The sequence below is a fragment of the Cebidichthys violaceus genome, unplaced genomic scaffold, assembly GCF_023349555.1.
Source record: "Cebidichthys violaceus isolate CVI_PGR_0920_01 unplaced genomic scaffold, fCebVio1.0.p SCAF_94, whole genome shotgun sequence".
Taxonomy (NCBI): Eukaryota; Metazoa; Chordata; class Actinopteri; order Perciformes; family Stichaeidae; genus Cebidichthys; species Cebidichthys violaceus.
The window spans coordinates 18,165-38,674 of NW_027176980.1; the positions used below are offsets into that span (position 1 = coordinate 18,165).

At 44.4% G+C, this 20,510-nt stretch overlaps 2 protein-coding genes across 2 annotated transcripts; one reads left to right on the plus strand and one right to left on the minus strand.

Moving 5' to 3' along the window:
* Positions 1 to 1,329: 1,329 nt before the first annotated feature.
* Positions 1,330 to 12,583, minus strand: rassf9 (Ras association domain family member 9). The gene is made up of 2 exons (XM_068704549.1): positions 12,430 to 12,583; positions 1,330 to 3,793 (listed from the first exon to the last, which is right to left on the minus strand). The coding sequence occupies exons 1-2, from the start codon at positions 12,474 to 12,476 to the stop codon at positions 2,527 to 2,529; spliced, it is 1,314 nt and encodes a 437-aa protein (XP_068560650.1). The 5' UTR covers positions 12,477 to 12,583; the 3' UTR covers positions 1,330 to 2,526.
* A 1,862-nt stretch (positions 12,584 to 14,445) lies between these two features.
* On the plus strand, positions 14,446 to 20,000 carry nts (neurotensin). The gene is made up of 4 exons (XM_068704529.1): positions 14,446 to 14,763; positions 15,709 to 15,770; positions 17,968 to 18,186; positions 19,770 to 20,000. The coding sequence occupies exons 1-4, from the start codon at positions 14,703 to 14,705 to the stop codon at positions 19,911 to 19,913; spliced, it is 486 nt and encodes a 161-aa protein (XP_068560630.1). The 5' UTR covers positions 14,446 to 14,702; the 3' UTR covers positions 19,914 to 20,000.
* Positions 20,001 to 20,510: the final 510 nt, after the last annotated feature.

Genomic DNA, 20,510 nt, shown 5'->3' on the forward strand with positions numbered 1-20,510 from the left:
TTTTAAACTTTAAAGCATGTAAACACGTTCTGGTGGGAACCCGGAATGCGAGTATGAACCTGAAAATGAGCGCGACGAGTCCCCTTTAAAACTTTTCAGCTTTTCATCGTCAGCACTGAAACCGCGGCCGATGACAAATTATGGTTCACTCGAGCCGGCCAGCAGTCATATCGTAACTGGGAGGGCTGAGCACAGTCATCTTCACAGTCAGCCTAATTGCCATTTTGGTCAGTGTAATTATTGTTGTCGGCAAACACACTCGCGAGTTGTGAGCAAGTCTTTGAGGAGAGAGAGAGAGAGAGAGAGAGAGAGAGAGAGAGAGAGAGAGAGAGAGAGAGAGAGAGAGAGAGAGAGAGAGAGAGAGAGAGAGAGAGAGAGAGAGAGAGAGAGAGAGAGAGAGAATATCATTCTCCTGTTGTAGTGTTAAGTACAGTTTCTCTACCAATGATCATAACTATACACCGTGTGCCTTTTTGTTAAACTTCTTCTGGTGCTTTGACAGAATATGAGAAGCAGTGCAGAGAGGCCCCGGGTCGGTTCATTGTGCACCTAGGCTATTTGAGAACCGCAGGTGCCTCGACATGTCTGTCAATAAAATAATGAGGTGAACCGAGTGCGTCGCTGGGTTTTGAAGGCCTCCCTTGAACAACAGACTCAAGTTATTCGACATTCCTTTTCCTTTTAACACGTCCGCCGACTCAAGACGGGTCGGATTTGCATGAGAATAACATCCAAACATAATGCCTTTTTCTTTTTTTTCTTTTTTGGTGCGTACCTGTTGGCGAAACATGCTTAGAAGTACCCTGTTCCATCAACAAGTGAGGCACCGGTGCAAGAGTGTTCACATTGTAAGATCTCTGGCCTTTCATGCTTGGTGGAGTTACTTAGTGGCTTGCAGCAGTGAAGGGTGATGAGGGGAGGGGGGGGGTGGGGGGGGGGGGTTGTGTGAAATAGATACCCTCTGCTTTTTGCAGCAGCTCTGCCCCAGAGTACAAAGTGTCGGTCTGTCAGCGGTGCCTTGACAAGAGGAGAGTGCTCGGCATTGTTTGCGCTCGCCTGCATGGCGACCAACCTACGACTGATTTATATGCAGCAGTGACGGGGAAGGGTGCTCCGCGCTAGCTGTTCAGCCCGCGCTAGCTGTTCAGCCCGCGCTAGCTGTTCAGCCCGCGCTAGCTGTGTCATTTCTCTCTGGTGACTCAGTGCTCTGAGGAATCTATCACATGTAGCCCCTTGACTTGTGTGGTTTTACCATTAACACCTTCTAATGCCGCAGCTGAGATGTGTTAAATCATCGACGCTTTGCACAAAGTGGGTGATTACTGTAAGTGACGTTTTACAGGGTTAGTGTTTATTATGAAAGTTGAAGTGTACATTTTATTCTATCACAGTTTTTGTTGTTTAAGCATGATTCAAACATATGGAGCTCAGATTTAGTTTTTGTGTTGTTTTGGCCCCCGAACATGCTGCGTTGGGTCAGATCTGTAGCAGATTATTGTATCAGAGGGGGAAACAGTCCGTAAAAAATACGATTACATGATAAATAAATGTTTTTCTCTGTTATTTTATCAAATTGTGCCTGTTGTCATAAGAGCAATCATTTACAGGCGGTTGCAGTAACATATTTACAGTGTAGTTTGAGAGGAATGTTACCAATTTTTAACAAATCTTAAACTTTACATCCAAAACAGTTAACGATCTGTTTTAATATAAAACATTGTTAATAGATTTAAGTGTGTTCAAAGAAGTGCAGCTTCATAAATAGCTTGAGAACTCAGAAGGGACGAGAAGAAGCATCCATTCACCATTATTAAGAAATCAAACAAAAGACACTTTTAAGTAGCTACGCCTGGTACACCTTAGACACGGTTATGTACACTTAAAAGTGGTCTCACACACACACACACACACACACACACACAGTGATGGACTGTAGTTGGTGCACACACAGCTCCAGCTTTGTGCCTTGCATGTATTAATCATTACACTTGAGTCACAGACCTCAGCATCTGTATACATGTTCAGAACATACGCAGCTTTTTTGTTTGAAGGTATTCAAAATATTCCTCAAATCTTTTTTGGTCATCATCTTGTTCACAGAACAATTATTCTTTACGCGTTTTCGAAATTGTTATTCATATTACAAAACCAATCATTTCTGTCTGCTGATTATTTAAATTTCAGAAAATATGCCTATTATAATTGAGTCTTCGGTGACATCCTCTTATTGTTTTTTTTACCAGTATAAAATCTTAAGATATTATCTAACATATACTATATCATATTTGGATCAAAAAGCTGAAACCACAGATTATTTGTTTTGCTTTAAAACATCCTGAAATAAGTTTATCACATTCATTGCAGTCAATAAACTAATTGTTCCAGTTCTAATTAAATGAACTTAATTTGTCGTAGGATATTGCCAGGATTCAGCTCTGTGACTCGGGTGGTAATGACGGCACTCGCCAGGCACAAACTGGGGCCTACTGCACCCAGAGCGATAAATTGCAGGGTCAACCGGGTTGTTCAAACGTCCGTGTCCAGCGGGGGAGGGAAGTCGAGACATGGCGACAGCGAGTCCTGACTGTGTGTGGAGCTAATGCCAGTGTCTGAGTCTGTGTCTGTAACGTCTAGAGGGGACAGGCTGTGTTTGAGTTTGGCTGTCTGTGAGACGCCGCACTGAGTCTCACTCTTCAGAGGGACGGCACTGGACTCCTCTTCTTGTCCCCCGTCCCCAATTTGCAGCGAGCTCAGCTGGGCGGCCAGCTGCCAGCACTCCTGATCCTTGGAGACCAGCGTAGCTTCGCAGCACTTCAGCTGCTTGTCTATTTCCGCGGCTTGGTTGTGAAGGGCCGCGCCAGCGAAGAGGCTGCGTTCCACCTCGTCCCGCAGCCTCTCGAGCTCGGCCGCGCAGAGCGATTCGTCCGTCTCCGATGGGATCCAGGAGGCGGCCGCGGCCCTTTCCTGTTCGCCGTCCTCGCATGGGCTCTGAGGGCAGTTGGCCCTCCTCAGCTCAGCGTCAATGTCCCGGGACAGCTTGAGGATGAGCCCCTGGTGCCTCTGAACCTGCAGCTCCAGCTGTTCGACTCTGTCGCTGGCGTACAGGAACTCCTGCAGCTGCTCGTCGGCGTGCGCCCCGAAACTCTGACCGCAAGCCTGAGCCAGCGAACTCTCGCACTCCGCTTCTCTCTGCACTTGCAGCTCAAACTGCTCGATGTCCAGATCCAGCTCCCTCATGCGTTGGATCTGCTCCCGGATGGTGTGGTCCTGGTTGAGGATGAGCTGCACCATCCGGTCGATCTCGTCGGCACTGAGGGAGCTCTTGCTGTCCTTGTGGAGCTTTTCGAGCTTCCGGAAAGCTTTCTTCACCATGCGCTTTTGCCTCTCCACCGGCAGAGGCTGGGTGTACTGAGCACGACCGTGCTCCCATCGCTTTGGCTTGGCCCCCTTGGACTTTCCACCCTTCTTGGCAGACTGAGGCACAAAATCGCTGGTTTTGACCAGAGTGAACTGGATAAAGGGTCTCTGGTCACCCCAGGCGTGCCAGAGTCTCAGGATTCTGGTGAGAGGAGGCAAGGCTCTCTCGAAACCCTTCCACCGCTCAACGAGACAGAAGTCTTTGGCCTCCCCGTGCAAGAGGCGCTTACTCTCAGGGATTGACTTGTGATCCTCCAGCAACGCCTGAATCAGATCTGCGCACGTCGTGTGCTTCGTTACTCCGCAGACGACCTTGTCCTCGTTGCAGACCGTAACCTGAATCTCCTTTCCTTCCACGGGCTCGGCGTCTTTTGTCCTAGTGAAGAGACAGAAAAACAAAGCTCTTACAGCGATTGTGGCTTGGGGGGGGGGGTGAAACATTGGAAGTCTTAACACCTCAACAGATACTCAGATGTCATCAACCTAAACAATACAAATGTTCTAAAGTACTTTTTAAGAATGGTGATGTTGGTTTGACGGTCAGTTGGTCCGGACTTACATAACTTATTAGACGGATTGTAGAGCTGTCACTCGTAGACCAACACTCGTATGAGCAGCCCTAATGGATTCCCATAAAATGTCATGCTCCCCAGAGGATAAAGCCCTACTGACTTTGTCAATGCCCTGAAGTTATACCTTTTAGTGCCACAGTCAGGTCTAAGTGTACTACTCGGTTTGTAAACCTAGATGGTTTGTAAACAATCTGTACAGACATGCATGGTCCCCTGAGGATACACCTTATTCACTTTGCCCCAGCTTTACCTCTAGCGCCACAAGCAGGTCTTCATTTTCATTTACCCACTGAATTATCTCGACACCTACTAAACCTAACCTGTACAGACATGCATGGTCCCCTGAGGATAACGCTTTTCTGACGCTGACTTTGCCTCCGGTGCCACCATAAGGTTGACTTTTGTGGGTTTTTTTTTTGTGAAATGTTTCCGCCACTGTTGGATCAATCGTCCATGACATCTGGCACAATCATGTATGTAGTATATCATAAGCACCAAAGGCTTCAATCAGTTGTGTTTTATTTCGAGAGAAATATGAAAATATTGAGATACATGTCGTATTTCGCTGGCACAGCCTAAACATATTGAGATATTATTTACGAGCCATGTTGTCTCATACCGTCCTGACTCTTGTTACCTTTCTTTACATAGCAGACAGTAGAGCAGTGACAGGGAGGAGGAGGGGTGATGTGCAACAAAGGTGCCCCGTCAGACTTAAACCAGGGTATGTTGAGATTACACGGCAATGTTATATTTTAACCGATGATTAGTTTTCTGTAAAAATCTAAAAAGTTATGTTGAATGCAGGTTTTACATCAGCAGTTACAAAGCTACATACAGAAAGAGTAGAAGACAGACTCTCTTACTCGTGCTTTAAAAGTCTGTTCACTTTTCTTTATTTCCTTAAATAGACCCTCTGTTGATGGTTTTCCATTAGGCCAATGAGCAGAAAACTACATTTGCTCATTTTGTGCCGCCCGTCTTGATTCTATTAGACCGTCAGTCATTGTCTTCGTCATCACCGACGACCACTTAATGGTTCAGTTCTGAGCTATTTAACCCCAAGGCCCTCATTACCTTTTTGTCTGGACCGTAAAACTTGCTCAAAAATTGACCTCCGACGGGCCGATGATATCAATTTTTTTTTTTACATGCTTAATGGACCACCGGTAATATCCAGGCCCTAATATCCAGTCGTTAAATGACGCAGACGTCCACAACGCGAACGTGTAATCAAATAAGAAGTACGCAGATAACTTTGCCAGACATTTCAATTTGATTTCGAGATAAGGAATGATGTATCATGTTGTTGTTAATATGAAAGAAAGGTTTGCAATATCATTTGATGTATTAGTCTGACTCTGATGCACCGTAGCTGACTGTCAGTGAATCACTCGTGTTTAAAGTTAAAGCCTAAAGAAGTGACATATAATACTCCTGTAATTGCACACAGTTCAATCTCAGGGAAACCGGAGGAGGATGATCTATATAATGTCACTAGGAGACAGAAAGTGGAGCTCCTCCTCCTGACAGGGAACTTTTAAACTGGTTGCAAAAACCGCAGACCAACATTCCTTCACCCCCCCCCCCCCCCCAAAAAAAAAAAATCAAACAGGCAATACTTTAAACTGCTAACAGCAATAAATCAGAATAAGATGCGTGTAATTCTGGTTAATGTCACGTTTCCTCTGCAGTCCACGAAAGGGAAGACGCTGTTCATGTTATCTGACAGAAGTGAAGAGAAACCACAAGGCCAACATTTTGTTTAAGCAACAGGAGTCAATGTGAGGAACTTTTAAAATAAAATAAGTTCTTTATTATCACAATATAATTGCTGATAGTTTTCTGTGAATCAGCTAATTGTTTCAGCTCCGGTGACGTTACCTCCAGCAGCGATCGGTCCGCCTCCACAAAAATGAAAGTTCCTCCTGGTAGCTTTAAGCTTCCATTTCAGCTTCTAAAGTGAGAGCTGCATTCATGGATTAGCGCGCACAACAGCCTTATCTATAGAACATTTACAAAACAACGAATTCCTGCCGGCTAGCAAATGTTCAGTGTTATTCTCCGCCTCGGTATGTAGAAGTGATTTCACCTTCTGTGTGTTTTTATCTGTGGAGAAAACCTTGGCTCACGCTGCAGCCTACGTTAACCGCCGATCGTCCCGAGGGAGGGGTGGACACAAATACACATCCTCCTGAAGATGCTACAGATACAACCCGCCTGCGCTGCCAACACAAGCAAGTGAGATGTATTAGGAAACACACTCGAGCGGGAGAAGTTAACCGCTGCACTATCTCACAGTTTGCTGATTTTTACCGTCTGATACCGTTGTGTTTTTGGTTCCCACGCGGCACCAAAACACACAACAGGGGCACTGTGTAAACTGGCGGTGAATAAGGTCTCAGGAATGCGATACGTACGCGACAATGCAACATGCTGGTTAATGGTTACGGAGACCCTTGGAGAAAAGAAAAAAACAAAAACGAGGCAAAGCAAATACCTGAGCTGTGCGCAAGCCAAACAAATACAGCATTCCTCGAGCAATCAAAGACGACGGCGACTTTGACCTCGGAGTTTCAATCCGCCGCCTACTCGAGAAACCCCGCGAACGCTACTGCAGATCAGGAGAGGAAAAACGGTGGGTGGGCGCACTCAAGGCCACACCTGTACAATGCAATGCAACACATAATGTCTGCACAAATACTGAATATAATAAGCTGAGCTGAGTCTCAGAAATAATGAAACTAAGGTCATATCTGTTGTACTGCAAAACCTCCTGGAAAAAGTCACAAGATAACACTGAGGGGTCGAACGATGATGAACAGGGGAAGAAAAAAGGAAAAGAAGAGAAGCAAAATGCTAATTTAGGTATAATACATTTTAAAAAAGTCAGAAAAAATGACCTATGGATTTGTTTACCTCTTCAAATAATAAGTGAAATAAACAATCTGAAGAAGTTTTAAGGTACATTCAGATGGACACAAATAATTGTACTTATTTTGCTAATAAAGTTTTAAGGAACATCAGTTTTTGTTTTTCATTTTATGCCTTTTTTTGAATTATAAATCACAGTAAAGACGATTAAGATTTTAGATACAAAAGTATAGACTAAACTGCACAGTATAAAGTATTTAGACTTTACTTTACTGATGTGCAAGATCCCACACAACAGCTGTGATGAAGGGGTCGGATGTAGAAAGATGGCTTCGTCTTAAGGTGTCAAATGTTTTGTTTTTTTAATGTGCTGCACTGCAATAAATACATGGATGGATTCGAAGAATGGAAGCGACAAAAGGGAGGAAAGACAGGAAAGACAGTGAAACGTACATCATATTGAAACACTGTCCCAAACGCGTGTCTGTACATCTGAACATGCAGGTGAATAAACAACGCTCTACGGACAATTGGGTATTTCAGAGAGGGTGACCCAAGCCCTCAGCTGTGCAGGAAGGAGGGTACAGCAAGGCGGGGAAGCACCTGTATTTGTCCTGGGCCACAATCAACCCAACGCTCACACAACATCCTGCCACCACAGTTCAATGGACAGAGGGAGGAAGGGATTTACTCTGGTCTGTTTTCAACTCCACTCCTAATGGGACGAAAGTGTTGACATATCTGCAAATCTCGGCCTGGAATAACACGTTTCACGGATAGCAGTGTTAAATTATTAATTTCATGTCCAAGTTGAAATATTTAAACATTTGCTCAAAGGTTTGAGCTGCTTTGGAGCTATAATGTCAAAGATTGGATCAATCTTCAATGGGAAGAACAAGTAAGCTTATTAGCAATCTTACTTGTTAACAAGTAAGATTGCTAACAAGCAAGCTTACTTGCTTGTTAGCAAGTAAGCCATTTGCTAACAAGCAAGCTAGCAAGTGGCTAACAAGTTAGCCTAACTAGCCTAACTTGGCCACTTACTTGGCTTACTTGGCCAAGTAAGTGGCCAAGTAAGCCACTTACTTGGCTAACTTGAACAGTTAGCCAAGTAAGCCACTTACTTGGCTAACTTGAACTGTTAGCCACTTACTTGGCTAACTGTTGCGTGGCAATAATAGACTTCAATGGCATCAAAAAAAAAAGAGGAACAAACAGACGAACAGTTTCACCGGCGACGCCACAAACAGATTTCTGATCATTGACGTTTTGCAGCTTTTTCTGGGAAAATTACATTTTCAGTTGTAACTGAAGGACGGTGCAAGAGACAACAGCTGATAGACTGAGACGCACTCGGATCAAGAATACACGACCTGTTGCGCATTTGTCTCTTCAGAACCTCGACGCCTCATTAATGGAGCAATGATTCACAGAACTGGCACCAAGACGGGAGTTTCCAAAGAGTTACCGGAAGATTTATTTCACCTTTTTTTGAGCTGTTTTGTAGGTTGAAAGTCAGATACCTTTTAGACTACAAAAACTGTTATCACTGTCAATAATCAAACATGTTGATGAGATTGGCGTAATCGGTCTCTTAGCTCGCCCTAACCCTCTCTAGTCAACTCCCTGCCACGGACAAACACAAATACCACACGCTCCATCGGGGCTGACTGCATCGCATCGCTAATGCGTTCATGAGGGCTGTCACTTTGATATTCATGGTCTGGGATTAAGCTGCGGTTCCAGACGCCACACATGAGGGCGGCCCTCATAGGTCACAGCTTTTGGGGGCGATAATTCACAAAGCTCACACGGATGTTGCGATGAACTTATGATCGGAAATGCGTCAATAGAATTAGGACTTACGATGATAAATATTTCATTATGAAGTGCCATCGATGCGGATGGATGCAGTGAAGTGAATAACACAGGACGGGTTTAAACCTCAACATTTCACACTCGAGTGAACCCAGAGAAACCTGAGCAGACCTGCTTAACCTCAGTTTGAACTTAGCAGGCTGAGATACTGAGTGAGGCATCGGAGGTGCGAGAGGAAACCACATTTCAATTATATGAATTTTTTAGAGCTCCGTCATGGTGGCAGGTCTCTCTCTCTCTCTCTCTCTCTCTCTCTCTCTCTCTCTCTCTCTCTCTCTCTCTCTCTCCCCCATTGTAATGCTCATAATGACAACCTTGCAGAGATGAACAATTCTCTCTGTGTAATAAATTAGCAAGCTACAAGTCACCACAGAGGACTGCATGCTGGTGGTTCAAACAAGTCATAACAAATGACAGAATTATAGTCTTCTCAGATCAATAGTAATACGATAAGGTGATGCATTCGTTCCCAACAGAACAAAGCTGTTGTAGCGTATCAGCGTATGTATCCTGTAGCCATTGCGGTCAACAGGTTCTGACTTTCTTGCAAATGGAATGAACATTTCCATTAGTCTGGTGTTGGTGAATTTATAGGTTTGCTCCTACTGAAAAACACTGAAATAGTCAATTATAACTGTAAATAATTCTTCTGGAAGCTCTATTACGAGAGCTAACACGGAGCCCACACTGTCACTAACTGCACTTTCCTGAAGAAACATCTAATTTTTTTGGGGATAAATAAAAAAAGAGATTTTAGAGGGAAGCGGAAAGGTCTACAATATGTGCTTGAAGGATATATCAAGGAGGTCGTTTTTGATTCAGCAGTGAAAATTAAGACAGAAGCTAAAACCTACAGATCACGGTGTAAAAGTTGCGAGTTAAATTGCAGTAGGGTCATATTGCTACACTGATAAAAAACGTTTGATATCTGGGATAGGGAAGGTGTTTTCTGCATCTGTTTATTATAACGGAGAACACGAAACACGGAGCAGATAACGGACAAGAGACGCTTCCTCTCTCTCTCTTATCTGAAGGAGGATGAGGGGCGCAGCGAGGAAATAACATCATTTTTCTATCTGCATATGTTGATCTCCGGGATGACTCCCACTCCGATAGGCATCTGTGCGCAGAGACACAACACACACACACCCTTCTCTTCCCCTTCCTCTGCGACGCCACCCCACCCTTCTCTTATTCGTCTTCTCCTCCATTTATTCTGAAGTTAAGACAAAAGTTCTGAACCGACTGCGACTCCACGCGTAATTCTTTCCGCACAAACATCCAGCCCAGAGCGAGTAAAAGTGAGTTCTCTGAAATTCAAAGCGTTTGACATATCTGCAGATCTGAACACTTGAGGTAATTATAGGTGCTGTGGTGGTAATTACTACACAACGTGAAGAAAATAAGACGGCCGCCGTATCCACTGGAGACAGCCTCAGTCAGACTGTTTTGAAGTTATCAAAAGCTCTGTGATGTGAAAATACATCCATTCTGCTGCGGGTGCCACTGTCAAGGCTTTTACGCTAAATTACTGTAAATTACTTTGTTTCTGAACTTAATCCAAAGCCTCCCCCCCCCCCCCGCTGAGTTCGGTGGTAAATGAGTCTTATTAAGTAAAGCTAATGAAAACAGTTCTTTACGCACAGTTAAAAAGCCCTTCCTGGTCTTGGCAACATGAATCCTGTCTGCGCCCTGCGAGGGATTGGATCGTGACCTAGATACCTCCCCAAAAAAAGAGAAACTCTTGTTTTTCCAACTCTGCACAACAAAAAAAGTCTGCAGCCAAGAGTCCAAATAGAATTTGTGCACCAATAACGGTGGGCAGCTTGTGGCTCAGAAAATCAAATTTTCCCACCTTTCTTTCTTTTTTGAAAAGCTGAGGCTGGATCTCAGCTGCAGACATCAAAAGGCCACGATAGCCACTCGGGGAAATTGCTGAAGGAAATTATACGAGCGCTGATGACAGGATCTCTCTCGACCTGAGAGTTAGCGTGTTCTTTGACTCTGGCGTCACGGATGAAACGCGTATTAAATTTAAAAAAAAAAGACCTTTTGTAGTAATTACAGAGGAGAGCAGCAGCTCTTGTAAGTTGATGTACAGTATAGTGTACTTTGACAGGAATGAGGCCCACTATCAAAGGGCTGATCTTTCTCTAACTTTCCATAATAGGTAATAGTCTGATTACACCAGTGACATTTAGAGAGAACGTCACATTATGTGGCAAAAAAAATGCTTTAAAACTCCCCCTTAATCCTTGACACACACATGCAATACTGCCTTAAATATTGACAGATATGCTTCTTCATCTTCAGCAACAATGCTCCCCAAATCCCAATGCAACATGCTGGCTGATGTTGGTTTAAAACAGTAATGGAAGTGTGTTAGGATGGACCCTTACAGGCCGTTATGAAACACACACACACACCCCCCCCATAAAATCGTCTCATCACATCAAAGAGAGACTTGACACGGGACAATATCAACATATATATATTACCCAGCGGTCATCATTTAATATCTATATGACAAAAATACCAAAGTAAAAATAAGAATATATTCAATTCATTGTTCTAAGTTTTTTATAATTTATGTAGAATAAGAATATAATTTTTTTATGACTATTTACCCCCCCCCCCCCTCCAAAAAAAACAAACAAAAAAAAACATGGGTTTGCCTTTTCGAGGGAATATTTAGTAAATGGTACCTTTTTGATCATTTTATGTGGGCTTTTCTTGGAGAACAATATGTTATTTATTGTGGTGGCATTCTGACGGGGACGCACTTATTTGACTTTGTCGGTCCCGATACCGATACCTAGGTTTTTGGGTATCGGCCAATACAGAGTACCGATCCGATAGAATAAACATACACCAGAAACTTTAAAAACTCAAAATTTAACATGAATTACAATTCAAGTGTAAACCTTCTAAATGCAGCAACAAATTGATCAAAACTTAAACTCCAGTATATAATGTGTGTAGTAAAGAACCATAGAATTGGACTGAACTGGATAAACCGGTCACCGATACTCCATCCAGCTGGTGGAGTCAGTACTGCTCTGATATTGGTGTTTCTGCATCCCGACAATCTGAATCGTGCTCAATCCCACTGAGTCCATTCTTCAATTAACACCCTGTTGGAGGGCCTGCTCGCTCGCTCTCTCTCTCTCTCTCTCTCTCTCTCTCTCTCTCTCTCTCTCTCTCTCTCTCTCTCTCTCTCTCTCTCTCTCTACGCCCCCCCACCACCACCACCACCACATGGGGCCCCAGTGCCACTGCCCTGCCTGCACCGGCCCCATTTACACCCCTGGTTAGAAGAAACGTAAAGAACCCTGTAACCTAATGCTCCTTTAACTTTACATTGCGTGCCTGTGGTTGATTATTGTGTGTTAATGGCGCATTAGTTTTACTCTGAGGAGCATTGCATGCCCCACAGTGTCACCACGTTATAACACTTTGATTGCATTTGGACTGTAGTCAGCGGTATCCGTCTCAAATAACTTTTTAAGATTTAAAAACCAAACTGCTTTCTATAACTTTAGTCTACTTTGCCCCTCGTGCAGCTCACCCATACACCCGATGCGCACAGAGTCGTGCGTAATTCTCCCTTCCCAATGATCGGAACAACAAACCCACACACGCAACAGGTTTCCCGTCAAGAAACTCCACTCTCCTCTATTCAATTTACCTGTTTTTCTGTCGAGCTTTCAGGAAGTTTTTCCCAAACGGAGCCATGACTCGGGAGCGCGAGGAGGGAGGGATGGGGGGGAAAATATAGACCAGCAATTCCGAAATGCGTTACAGCCCCAGCATGGCAGGACGGCGGACACTTTGTGGAGTGTTTGGAGGGGGGAAAAAGTTGAAGGGTGTTCCGAGTGCAGCGACTCTTGTCCGCCCCATCCGACACGCGGAGGGAGGTGTTTCCCACGCTGACATGCATTGGCGTGTGTCGGCTCACCCCCCCCCCCCCTTCCACCTGCAGGAGCAACCTGAGAAACTACGACCGAGAAAAAGGGAACAACAACAAGATAACAAAGTCACATTGTTCAGCGTAAACAGCAACGCGTTGGGGATTTAATTAAACCAGGGGACATTATGGTGCCAGAAAATCCATCTAGGGATATGTTGCACACTTTGGACACACTCCATATATGAAAGTACCATATGCACAAATATTGTAATAAAGATTTGACATAATATTAGTCATTACAGACAGTCTATCGGGCCTATCTATCTATTGTTTAATGAAGAGGCTGAACCATGATGATGCGGTCTCGGTGAGCTGCAGTGCCGGACAGCAGAGGACTGAGAGTGAGTGGCTCTCCCTGGTGGATTCAAGCGATACGAGATGAAAGTCAGACATGAGAGGAATGCAGCCTGGCTGTTCTCATGTGCTCGAAACATCTTTGGTACAAACACGCGCGTTCTGAAGCGGCTCCAACCGGGATATTTTCCTCCACATTTAAAGGGTGTAATTCTCCGTGGGGACCAATTAGTGTGAAACGTTTGGTTTGATTTGAGAGAATTTGTTTTGGTGTACCTAATAATACAGTCAAAGCCAAAAAAAACAAACTGTTGTTAATTAAGACAGTTCCTCGCTTTACTGTTTATATTAATGTCCTGGCAACGTTTACTGCAGAGCTGCTAGTAGTTAATGCATAACGTTTATGTGATTTATTGTTTGTGCATATGAAGTCCACACTAAAGCACCGGGACCAGACATAAGAGAGTAGAATGTGTGGTGAAGGCTCTGACGTGATATTACCGTCTGTGGACGCATGAACTAACAGGAGAGGATCTCAAATTGATCCTTGTGGGACTCCGTAGTACGTTCCTAAACACATTACGGTATTTGGATAAGCCACACGTGAGTTCAGGGATGAAGCCAGCGTTGAATGGACGACAATTTGACTTTTAGTCGTTTGTGGTTTTTGTAAAGGTGCACGTTCCTGTTCTTTATTTATTTATTTGCAATATTTAAGAGTGATATCAAAATTATGCATATTCAATATCTAGCAGTGTTGAATCGTTTCAGCTCAAGATTTTACTCTGAACTTCCGAGTTAACAACATGGAAGGGGTCCTTTTTTATTTTAAAGTCCTTTTAAATCTACTATTTTATGACCACTGAGCAAACTCCTGAAAATCATAAGAACGTTTTAGAGAAGTAGAGGCAGTATGGTTTAATATGGACAATTAAACTTTGAAATAAGAATGTATTTCCAGATATAACTGGCTACTTATTACTGTGATATATGTCTTAGCTCTGAAAGTCTAGACAATCCCCCCCGCTGCTTTGAACAGACACATGATTTGTAAAATAAAACAAGCTGTGGTGCAGCCCGGCTTCTCCAAATAGACAGAAAAGAGTGCATCTGTGTCGTGCATCCTCCCACATCATCGCCCCTGGGAGACGAGAGCAAAACAAACCTCAGACTGTGAGCGCCCGTGAGCTGAAATAACCAAATCTCTTAAAGCTCGACGCAACCCCCCCCCCCCCCCAACAACAACAACAACCCAACGACATTGGCCTTGTGATGCCCAAGTGACGTGCGATGAAACGATGACATGGGAGAGGAGAGACTGATGGGTGGATGAAGGGAGGGGGGGGGGGGGGGCTGTGTCAGTGGGTGGGAAGGTGGGGGTGGAGATGAGGAGAGAGAGAGAGAGAGAGAGGACCGATCCTCTGACATCACATTGGCTCTTATAAACCGGGGGGGGAAATGGAGCCCACTGCACTTCACCACCAAACAGAAAACGGCGAGGAAAGGGGAAGCAGAGAAGAAGAGGAAGAAGAGGAAGCAGAGGAAGCAGCGGCGGCATCGCTACAGAATCCCCTCTTCAGCTGTCTGTGTCTGACCTTTAACCCTTATGGACTAGATTCCTCCGCAGGTGAATTCTTCAGAGTGGGATCCCTTCTTTTTTCTTTTTCTTTTTTCTTTTAGTTTGTTTTGTCATCACGATGCAGGCACAGCTGGCGTGCATGCTGCTCCTCTGCTTCATGTGTGGTGGACTTTGTACAGGTAAGCAGCCCCGTTATGATTTCATGATTAATCATTCACTTCTTCCGTTGTCACTAAATAGGGGAGAAAACAACGACGCTCGAGCAAAGTATGGAAAACAAGTCTGTGCCTCTTGCATAACTTCCTGTGTGCAACAGGTGCAGTACTGGAAAAACTGCATTCTCTAAAATCGTGGAAATATTGATATTTCTTTTCACGTCAAAAGCTTGTTCACAGTATTAGGGTTGTTTGGGTTTTCTGGATTAAATGCTGAAACACCCCGGCTGCCAAAATGATTTATTCAGGTAGCTTTTTTTCTGCTCCCACAATTTATCAAAAATGACTTCAGGAGGCTAATACCTTTTGAAACCTTAGTTAATTGATTCCAGTAGAAATATATATATATATATATTTCTTGTATTTGTCTTATTCTCTTCACAAGTTGTGATTTATTGATTCAGAATTTTTGTGAACCCATTTAGAACCCATTTATACACAAAAGAACCTCGAAATGAACCAGAGCAGAGCATATCTATTAGATGACATTTTATATATATATATATATATATATATATATATATATATATATGTGTGTATTTCACATGAAATGCAGGCTATTAAGAATCACTGTTGTAAGATGGAAACACTTGAATTGAATCATCAAAGTCCATAGCAGACGTTGGATTAATGTGGGCTTTGCTCCGTAAACCAACAGGTGTCAATCAAAGGAATGAGAATGTGGGTTTGGTCTTCACTATGGTGCTTGAGATGTAAATGTGGCAAACTCTTCTTCCCGCTCACGAGGAAGATGAACCGGTCTAAATGCCAACAGACAAATTGATAACGAGCGCGCCAATGCTCCCGTGTCTCCTTGACATTTGTGAGATCGGCATTCGGGGGGTTCATCTAAACGCTCTGTTAGGTTTGGTTGAAGGTTACGTTACGGCTTCTCTTTCTGACCGACAGACGTCGACCAGGATCAGCGAGCGCTGGAAGAGGAGCTACTCAGCAGCCTCTTCACTTCTAAGGTACAGGAGTCCCTTTTTCTCTTTCTCTTTCTGCAAATGTAACATCAGAGACCAACAAGCCACCAGGTCAGCTAGTGACCCTCCACCTCTCTCCAGCTGACCCAACACACAGGCCGCCCCGGGTGGTGTCGGCGCTTCGGCCTCACCTTCTGCGTAGAGAGATTCAGATGGAGCCGACGGCGTCGCAAACGACGCATCTTCCACCGTAACGACACAGACAAATGAGCCGCGTGATTCGTTGCTGCTGGAGAGAGAGAGAGAGAGAGAGAGAGACAGACAGAGAGAGAGAGGGGAGAGGGAGAGAGAGAGGGAGAGAGACAGACAGAGAAAGAGAGGGGGAGAGGGAGAGAGAGGGAGGTATGATTGAAATAATAACCAGCCCGGGTGACGGAGTGCTCAAGAGGCAGAAGATCCTTGTTGTCTCTCTATCTTAACTGGAGCCGTTGCGTTAGGGAAAATCAATAATCACGATATTTTTGACCAAATGCCTCGATATCAATACGGCGACGATATTAGAGTTGACTATTGGTGCCTTCAAAGACTATTTAAACGTGGAAAGCAAATCCGAGAGCAGCTGTGCCAAATTAAGAAGTCCAAAATCCAAGATCACGACGCGATATCGATGCACAATCGTTTCTTTAGCCGAGAGCTACGTTGATTGATCTCCGCTCTTCTTTTTTTTTTTTTTTTTTTTTAATCTGATTCAATGCAGGGGATAGACTTCCTGTCTGGCTCTCATTTCTCTATTGGACGTGACGGCCTTATCCCACGGCCAGGGTTCCATCCATCAGTCTGGCCGATTGTGACGGTGACCCTTGTGCTCCCTCGCAAAGTTAAAGTGTCAGAACAGTAACGTATATGACTCTTGTTTGTGGCTGTAGCTGCGTGTCGGTGGCTCTGTTGCCAAGCCGGTCAACTGACAGAACATCCAGTCGTGACTATTGAGAGACGAGGCTGATTTGTTGGTAATAATAATAATTGGTCCCGCTGGGGATCGGTAGGATATTGGACCCTCGCATTTGCTCGTAATCCCGATCCCTGAAAGTCATTAATTACATCAAGGCAGAAGATCCAGCTTCCTCCGTGTGACCTTTTCCTTCTAAACCACCCCTGACCCCCACTCACGTAGCTAATTCAAAACTAAGCGAAAACCCTTAAGATCGTCGATGCGTGAACGATTTTGTAAATGTCAGCGGTGGCTCACGTCCCCGTCCCCGGTGCGTCGTTCATTCGACGTCTCTCTAAAGCTTTTATTGCACTTCTTCAAACAAACAGAGAGAACCCTGCGTAGAGGAGACTCCGTTATTCCTCCTGGATGTTCGGGAACGACGCGAAGTCTCAGAGGGGCTTGCGGCCATCGAAACAATTTCCCCTTGCGACCTTAATCTCTCCATCATCCTCGGTGACACCCGGGGGGGGGGGGGGGGGTCTTTGTGCGGGAGATCTCTGGCCCCCCTCGACACGCATAGCATACGAGGCCCCGGGATCCTCCGCCGCCTTAAAGCGCTCAAACTGGATTATAACAGAACAAGGCTGCACAGCTAGACGAGGTTAGATGTGACCGGCGTATCACTCTGGGTGTCTGGCAACCTGAGAATGTTTAAGAAACAGCGCGCACACACACACACACACACACACACACACACACACACACACACACACACACACACACACACACACACACACACACACACACACACACACACACACACATATATATCTCTTCAGCGAGAAGTAAGAGCCTCTCATGCGTCTCAAAATCATTTTGAGGATACTAAATACATGACTACACTGTGAAAGACATGAACCATTAACCACACAACTCCATAGTTCCTTCAGTAGTATCATTTCTACCACAGTTTATAAGCGTTCTCGTTATTGTGTCCACCCCATATTTGCCTGGATCTAATGGTCACTGCAGCACATTCATGACCCAAGGGACATATTTGATTTAAGAGTTGAATGTTGAATAGAAAAAATCCTATAAATAGATTCAAAAAAAAAAAATATCAGGTTGTTTGGCAACTGTGTTTTTATCCTCTGGCCTCAACTCAACGTTAAACGAAACTTCATTTAAATCATGTCTTCACAAAGACGATCTAATTCATTACCATGATTTGAATTTTGGAAGAAAAAACAACAACAATCACTTCCTGTATTCAATTTGGAAACCTCCTCCCGTGTTCCTTCTGTGCAGATGAAACAGAATAAGCAGAGTGCCCCCTACTGGCGCGTGTCGCTGGTCAACCTGTGCAGGATGGTGAACGGCCTGCGGCAGGAGGCGTGGAGCGGCGAGGAGGAGGAGGAGCAGGCGGGGGAGCAGGGCGGCGAGCTGAGGGAGGGGAGCCTCCAGCTGCACGAGGAGCTGTACAACCTGCAAATCATCTGCCGAGCGCTGCAGAGCCGGGGGGAGAGGGTGAGACACACACACACACACACACACACACACACACACACACACACACACACACACACACACACACACCCACACACACACACACACACACACACACACACACAGTGGTGGAAGTAGTCATCCATTACCTTGAAGATGTGTGTATTATTGTGTTTTATTTTCCTGCTGCCATACAAAGATCTTCAACACTACAATGGAAATAAGTTGTCTTTTGACCAACCTTTTGATACTACTACTTGAGCAAAAGTACACATTTTAACAGTTCAATATATATAAAGTACGATAAGTTGAAGTTCCAAGGTTTGAGTCATACATTCGGGACGACACACATCTTTGATCAAACACACATCCGTCATTTTGTGGATGTTCTGATTGGTTTGATAATGAAATGCTTCTCTATCAATTACCATCCATATGGTATTCATAACTAATATGTTTTACTGTTATAAGTGTACTATCACCTTTTAAACCTTGAATCATTGTCTGCAAAGTTTCAAATGCATTGTTAGTCACGCAAAAACTGAAGTCCTAAAAATACAACACACACACTCACAAAAACACAGGAACGTATGTACAGGCTAAAGACAAATAAAAGACAACAATGTGAAACACTCATACCAGCAGCGTAGTGAGGTTGCGTCTGTCTGATGTAAACCGCTGTGTCGGCGAAAACTACTGTAAGCTACTGTATTGAGTTTCCTTCAGGGAAATGCTCTGAGTGAATATGAGTTCTCTCTAATAAGTAGCAGTGTATTTATATCTAGGGCTTTTATTGTGAAAGGTAAAAACAGAATGATTGAGTTAGCGCCACTCTTGTCAAGGTCGGAGGGAGTAAGGAAGTGTTGCCGACAAGATGCGGCCCAAGGAGCCTCTTGTGTTGTCTTCACTCCCCCCCACAATGCAATTGGTTGATGCCTTTATTCGTGGTGCGAAAGCTCAGGAAAAAAAAGAACCTTTTTTTTAAAAAAAAAAGTCATTTTTTTTGCAGCGTAATATTTCCACTCTGTTGTCATCTGAAAGTATTCATGACAAAAACAACGGTTCGGAAAAAAAGTGTATTGATGTGCCAATTAATCATACACCCCCCCCTCCCCCCCCCGCCCCCCCGCTGTGTAAAGGCCTTCACTCTAAATATCGCACACAAAGGTCCATCCATCCTCGCTCCCAGTAAACACTCTCTCTCTCTCCCCTCCTCCTCATCCTACATCATTTTCCTTTCCTCGGCTCCTTACACAACAGCCTCTCTCTCTCTCTCTCTCTCTTTCTCTCTCTCTCTCCCTGTTTTTTTTTTGTCAAATCTGAACACGGCGACTGCAGATTAGCACCTGCTTTGCCACGCATGGACGCCCAGAGGCGAAAAAGCCCTCGTTTAATCACAGCACACACCGGCGTCTAGCCTCCCATTACGCCGCCACTCGGCAACAAAACACGTGTTCGCCTGACATTTCCCCCGTCGTCGTGGTGCGACACTCAACCCTGGTGTCTCTCTCTCTCTCTCTCTCTCTCTCTCTCTCTCTCTCTCTCTCTCTCTCTCTCTCTCTCTCTCTCTCTCTCTCTCTCTCTCTCTGCCCCTTTTTAAACAGCTACTCCGTGACTCTCAAGAATATTTAGAGGAGAACAGTGACACTCCGCTGAAACGAAAATCACCCTACATCCTGAAGAGGCAAGCGGCGCACACCACCAAGTCCCGGAGGCCGTACATCTTGAAACGGAGTACAATTTACTGACGACCATCCCAGAAGGCCGGGGTTGACGTCCAAGAGGACCTGGAAAATATGCTTTCTGTGAAGATGTGATTGTGGGTTTTTGTTCTCTCTTCTTGTAGCCGCAATGTTTTTGTTTAGTTTTCTTTCTCTTTCTTTTCCCGTTGTTGTTTTGGACCAGTCAGACCCTTCGATTGTATGTCCAGCATTGAGGCCTGCCTGTATTCTGCTCCTGTCAAGTACAGGTCCTGAAAATAAAATCCTGAGCATCAAGCAAAATGTGTATTTCTGAGAAACTATATTTATTTACTCTATTTCTTCACTGCACTCTGACTCTATTTTGTTTTCAGACATTATTATTAAAGGATTCATGATACAAAACCAGTGTGATGTGACTATCTTTTCGTTTATGTTACAGCTCAACACTTAGGCCTAAACCAACCGGCTACTAGAAATATTTAACTTGGTCTCCTAAAAAGGATGTCTGCGTAAAAAGAAACTGGCTAAGCCCCGCCCCTGCTTCTACTCCATCAAGCTGTCAGAGCTACCATGGAGCCCACACTGTCACTAACTGCACTCCCTGAAGAAATCTTATCAAATCTTTGGAAAAAAAAAACGAAA

What these genes read in the sequence shown, in the direction of transcription:
- rassf9 (XM_068704549.1), bottom strand. Translation starts at nt 12,476, where the DNA reads ATGGCTCCGTTTGGGAAAAACTTCCTGAAAGCTCGACAGAAAAACAG. An exon ending in AAAGCTCGACAGAAAAACAG is followed by an intron (nt 3,794 to 12,429) that starts GTAAATTGAATA and finishes TCTCTTCACTAG; the next exon opens with GACAAAAGACGCCGAGCCCG.
- nts (XM_068704529.1), top strand. Translation starts at nt 14,703, where the DNA reads ATGCAGGCACAGCTGGCGTGCATGCTGCTCCTCTGCTTCATGTGTGGT. An exon ending in GTGTGGTGGACTTTGTACAG is followed by an intron (nt 14,764 to 15,708) that starts GTAAGCAGCCCC and finishes TCTGACCGACAG; the next exon opens with ACGTCGACCAGGATCAGCGA. An exon ending in GCAGCCTCTTCACTTCTAAG is followed by an intron (nt 15,771 to 17,967) that starts GTACAGGAGTCC and finishes CCTTCTGTGCAG; the next exon opens with ATGAAACAGAATAAGCAGAG.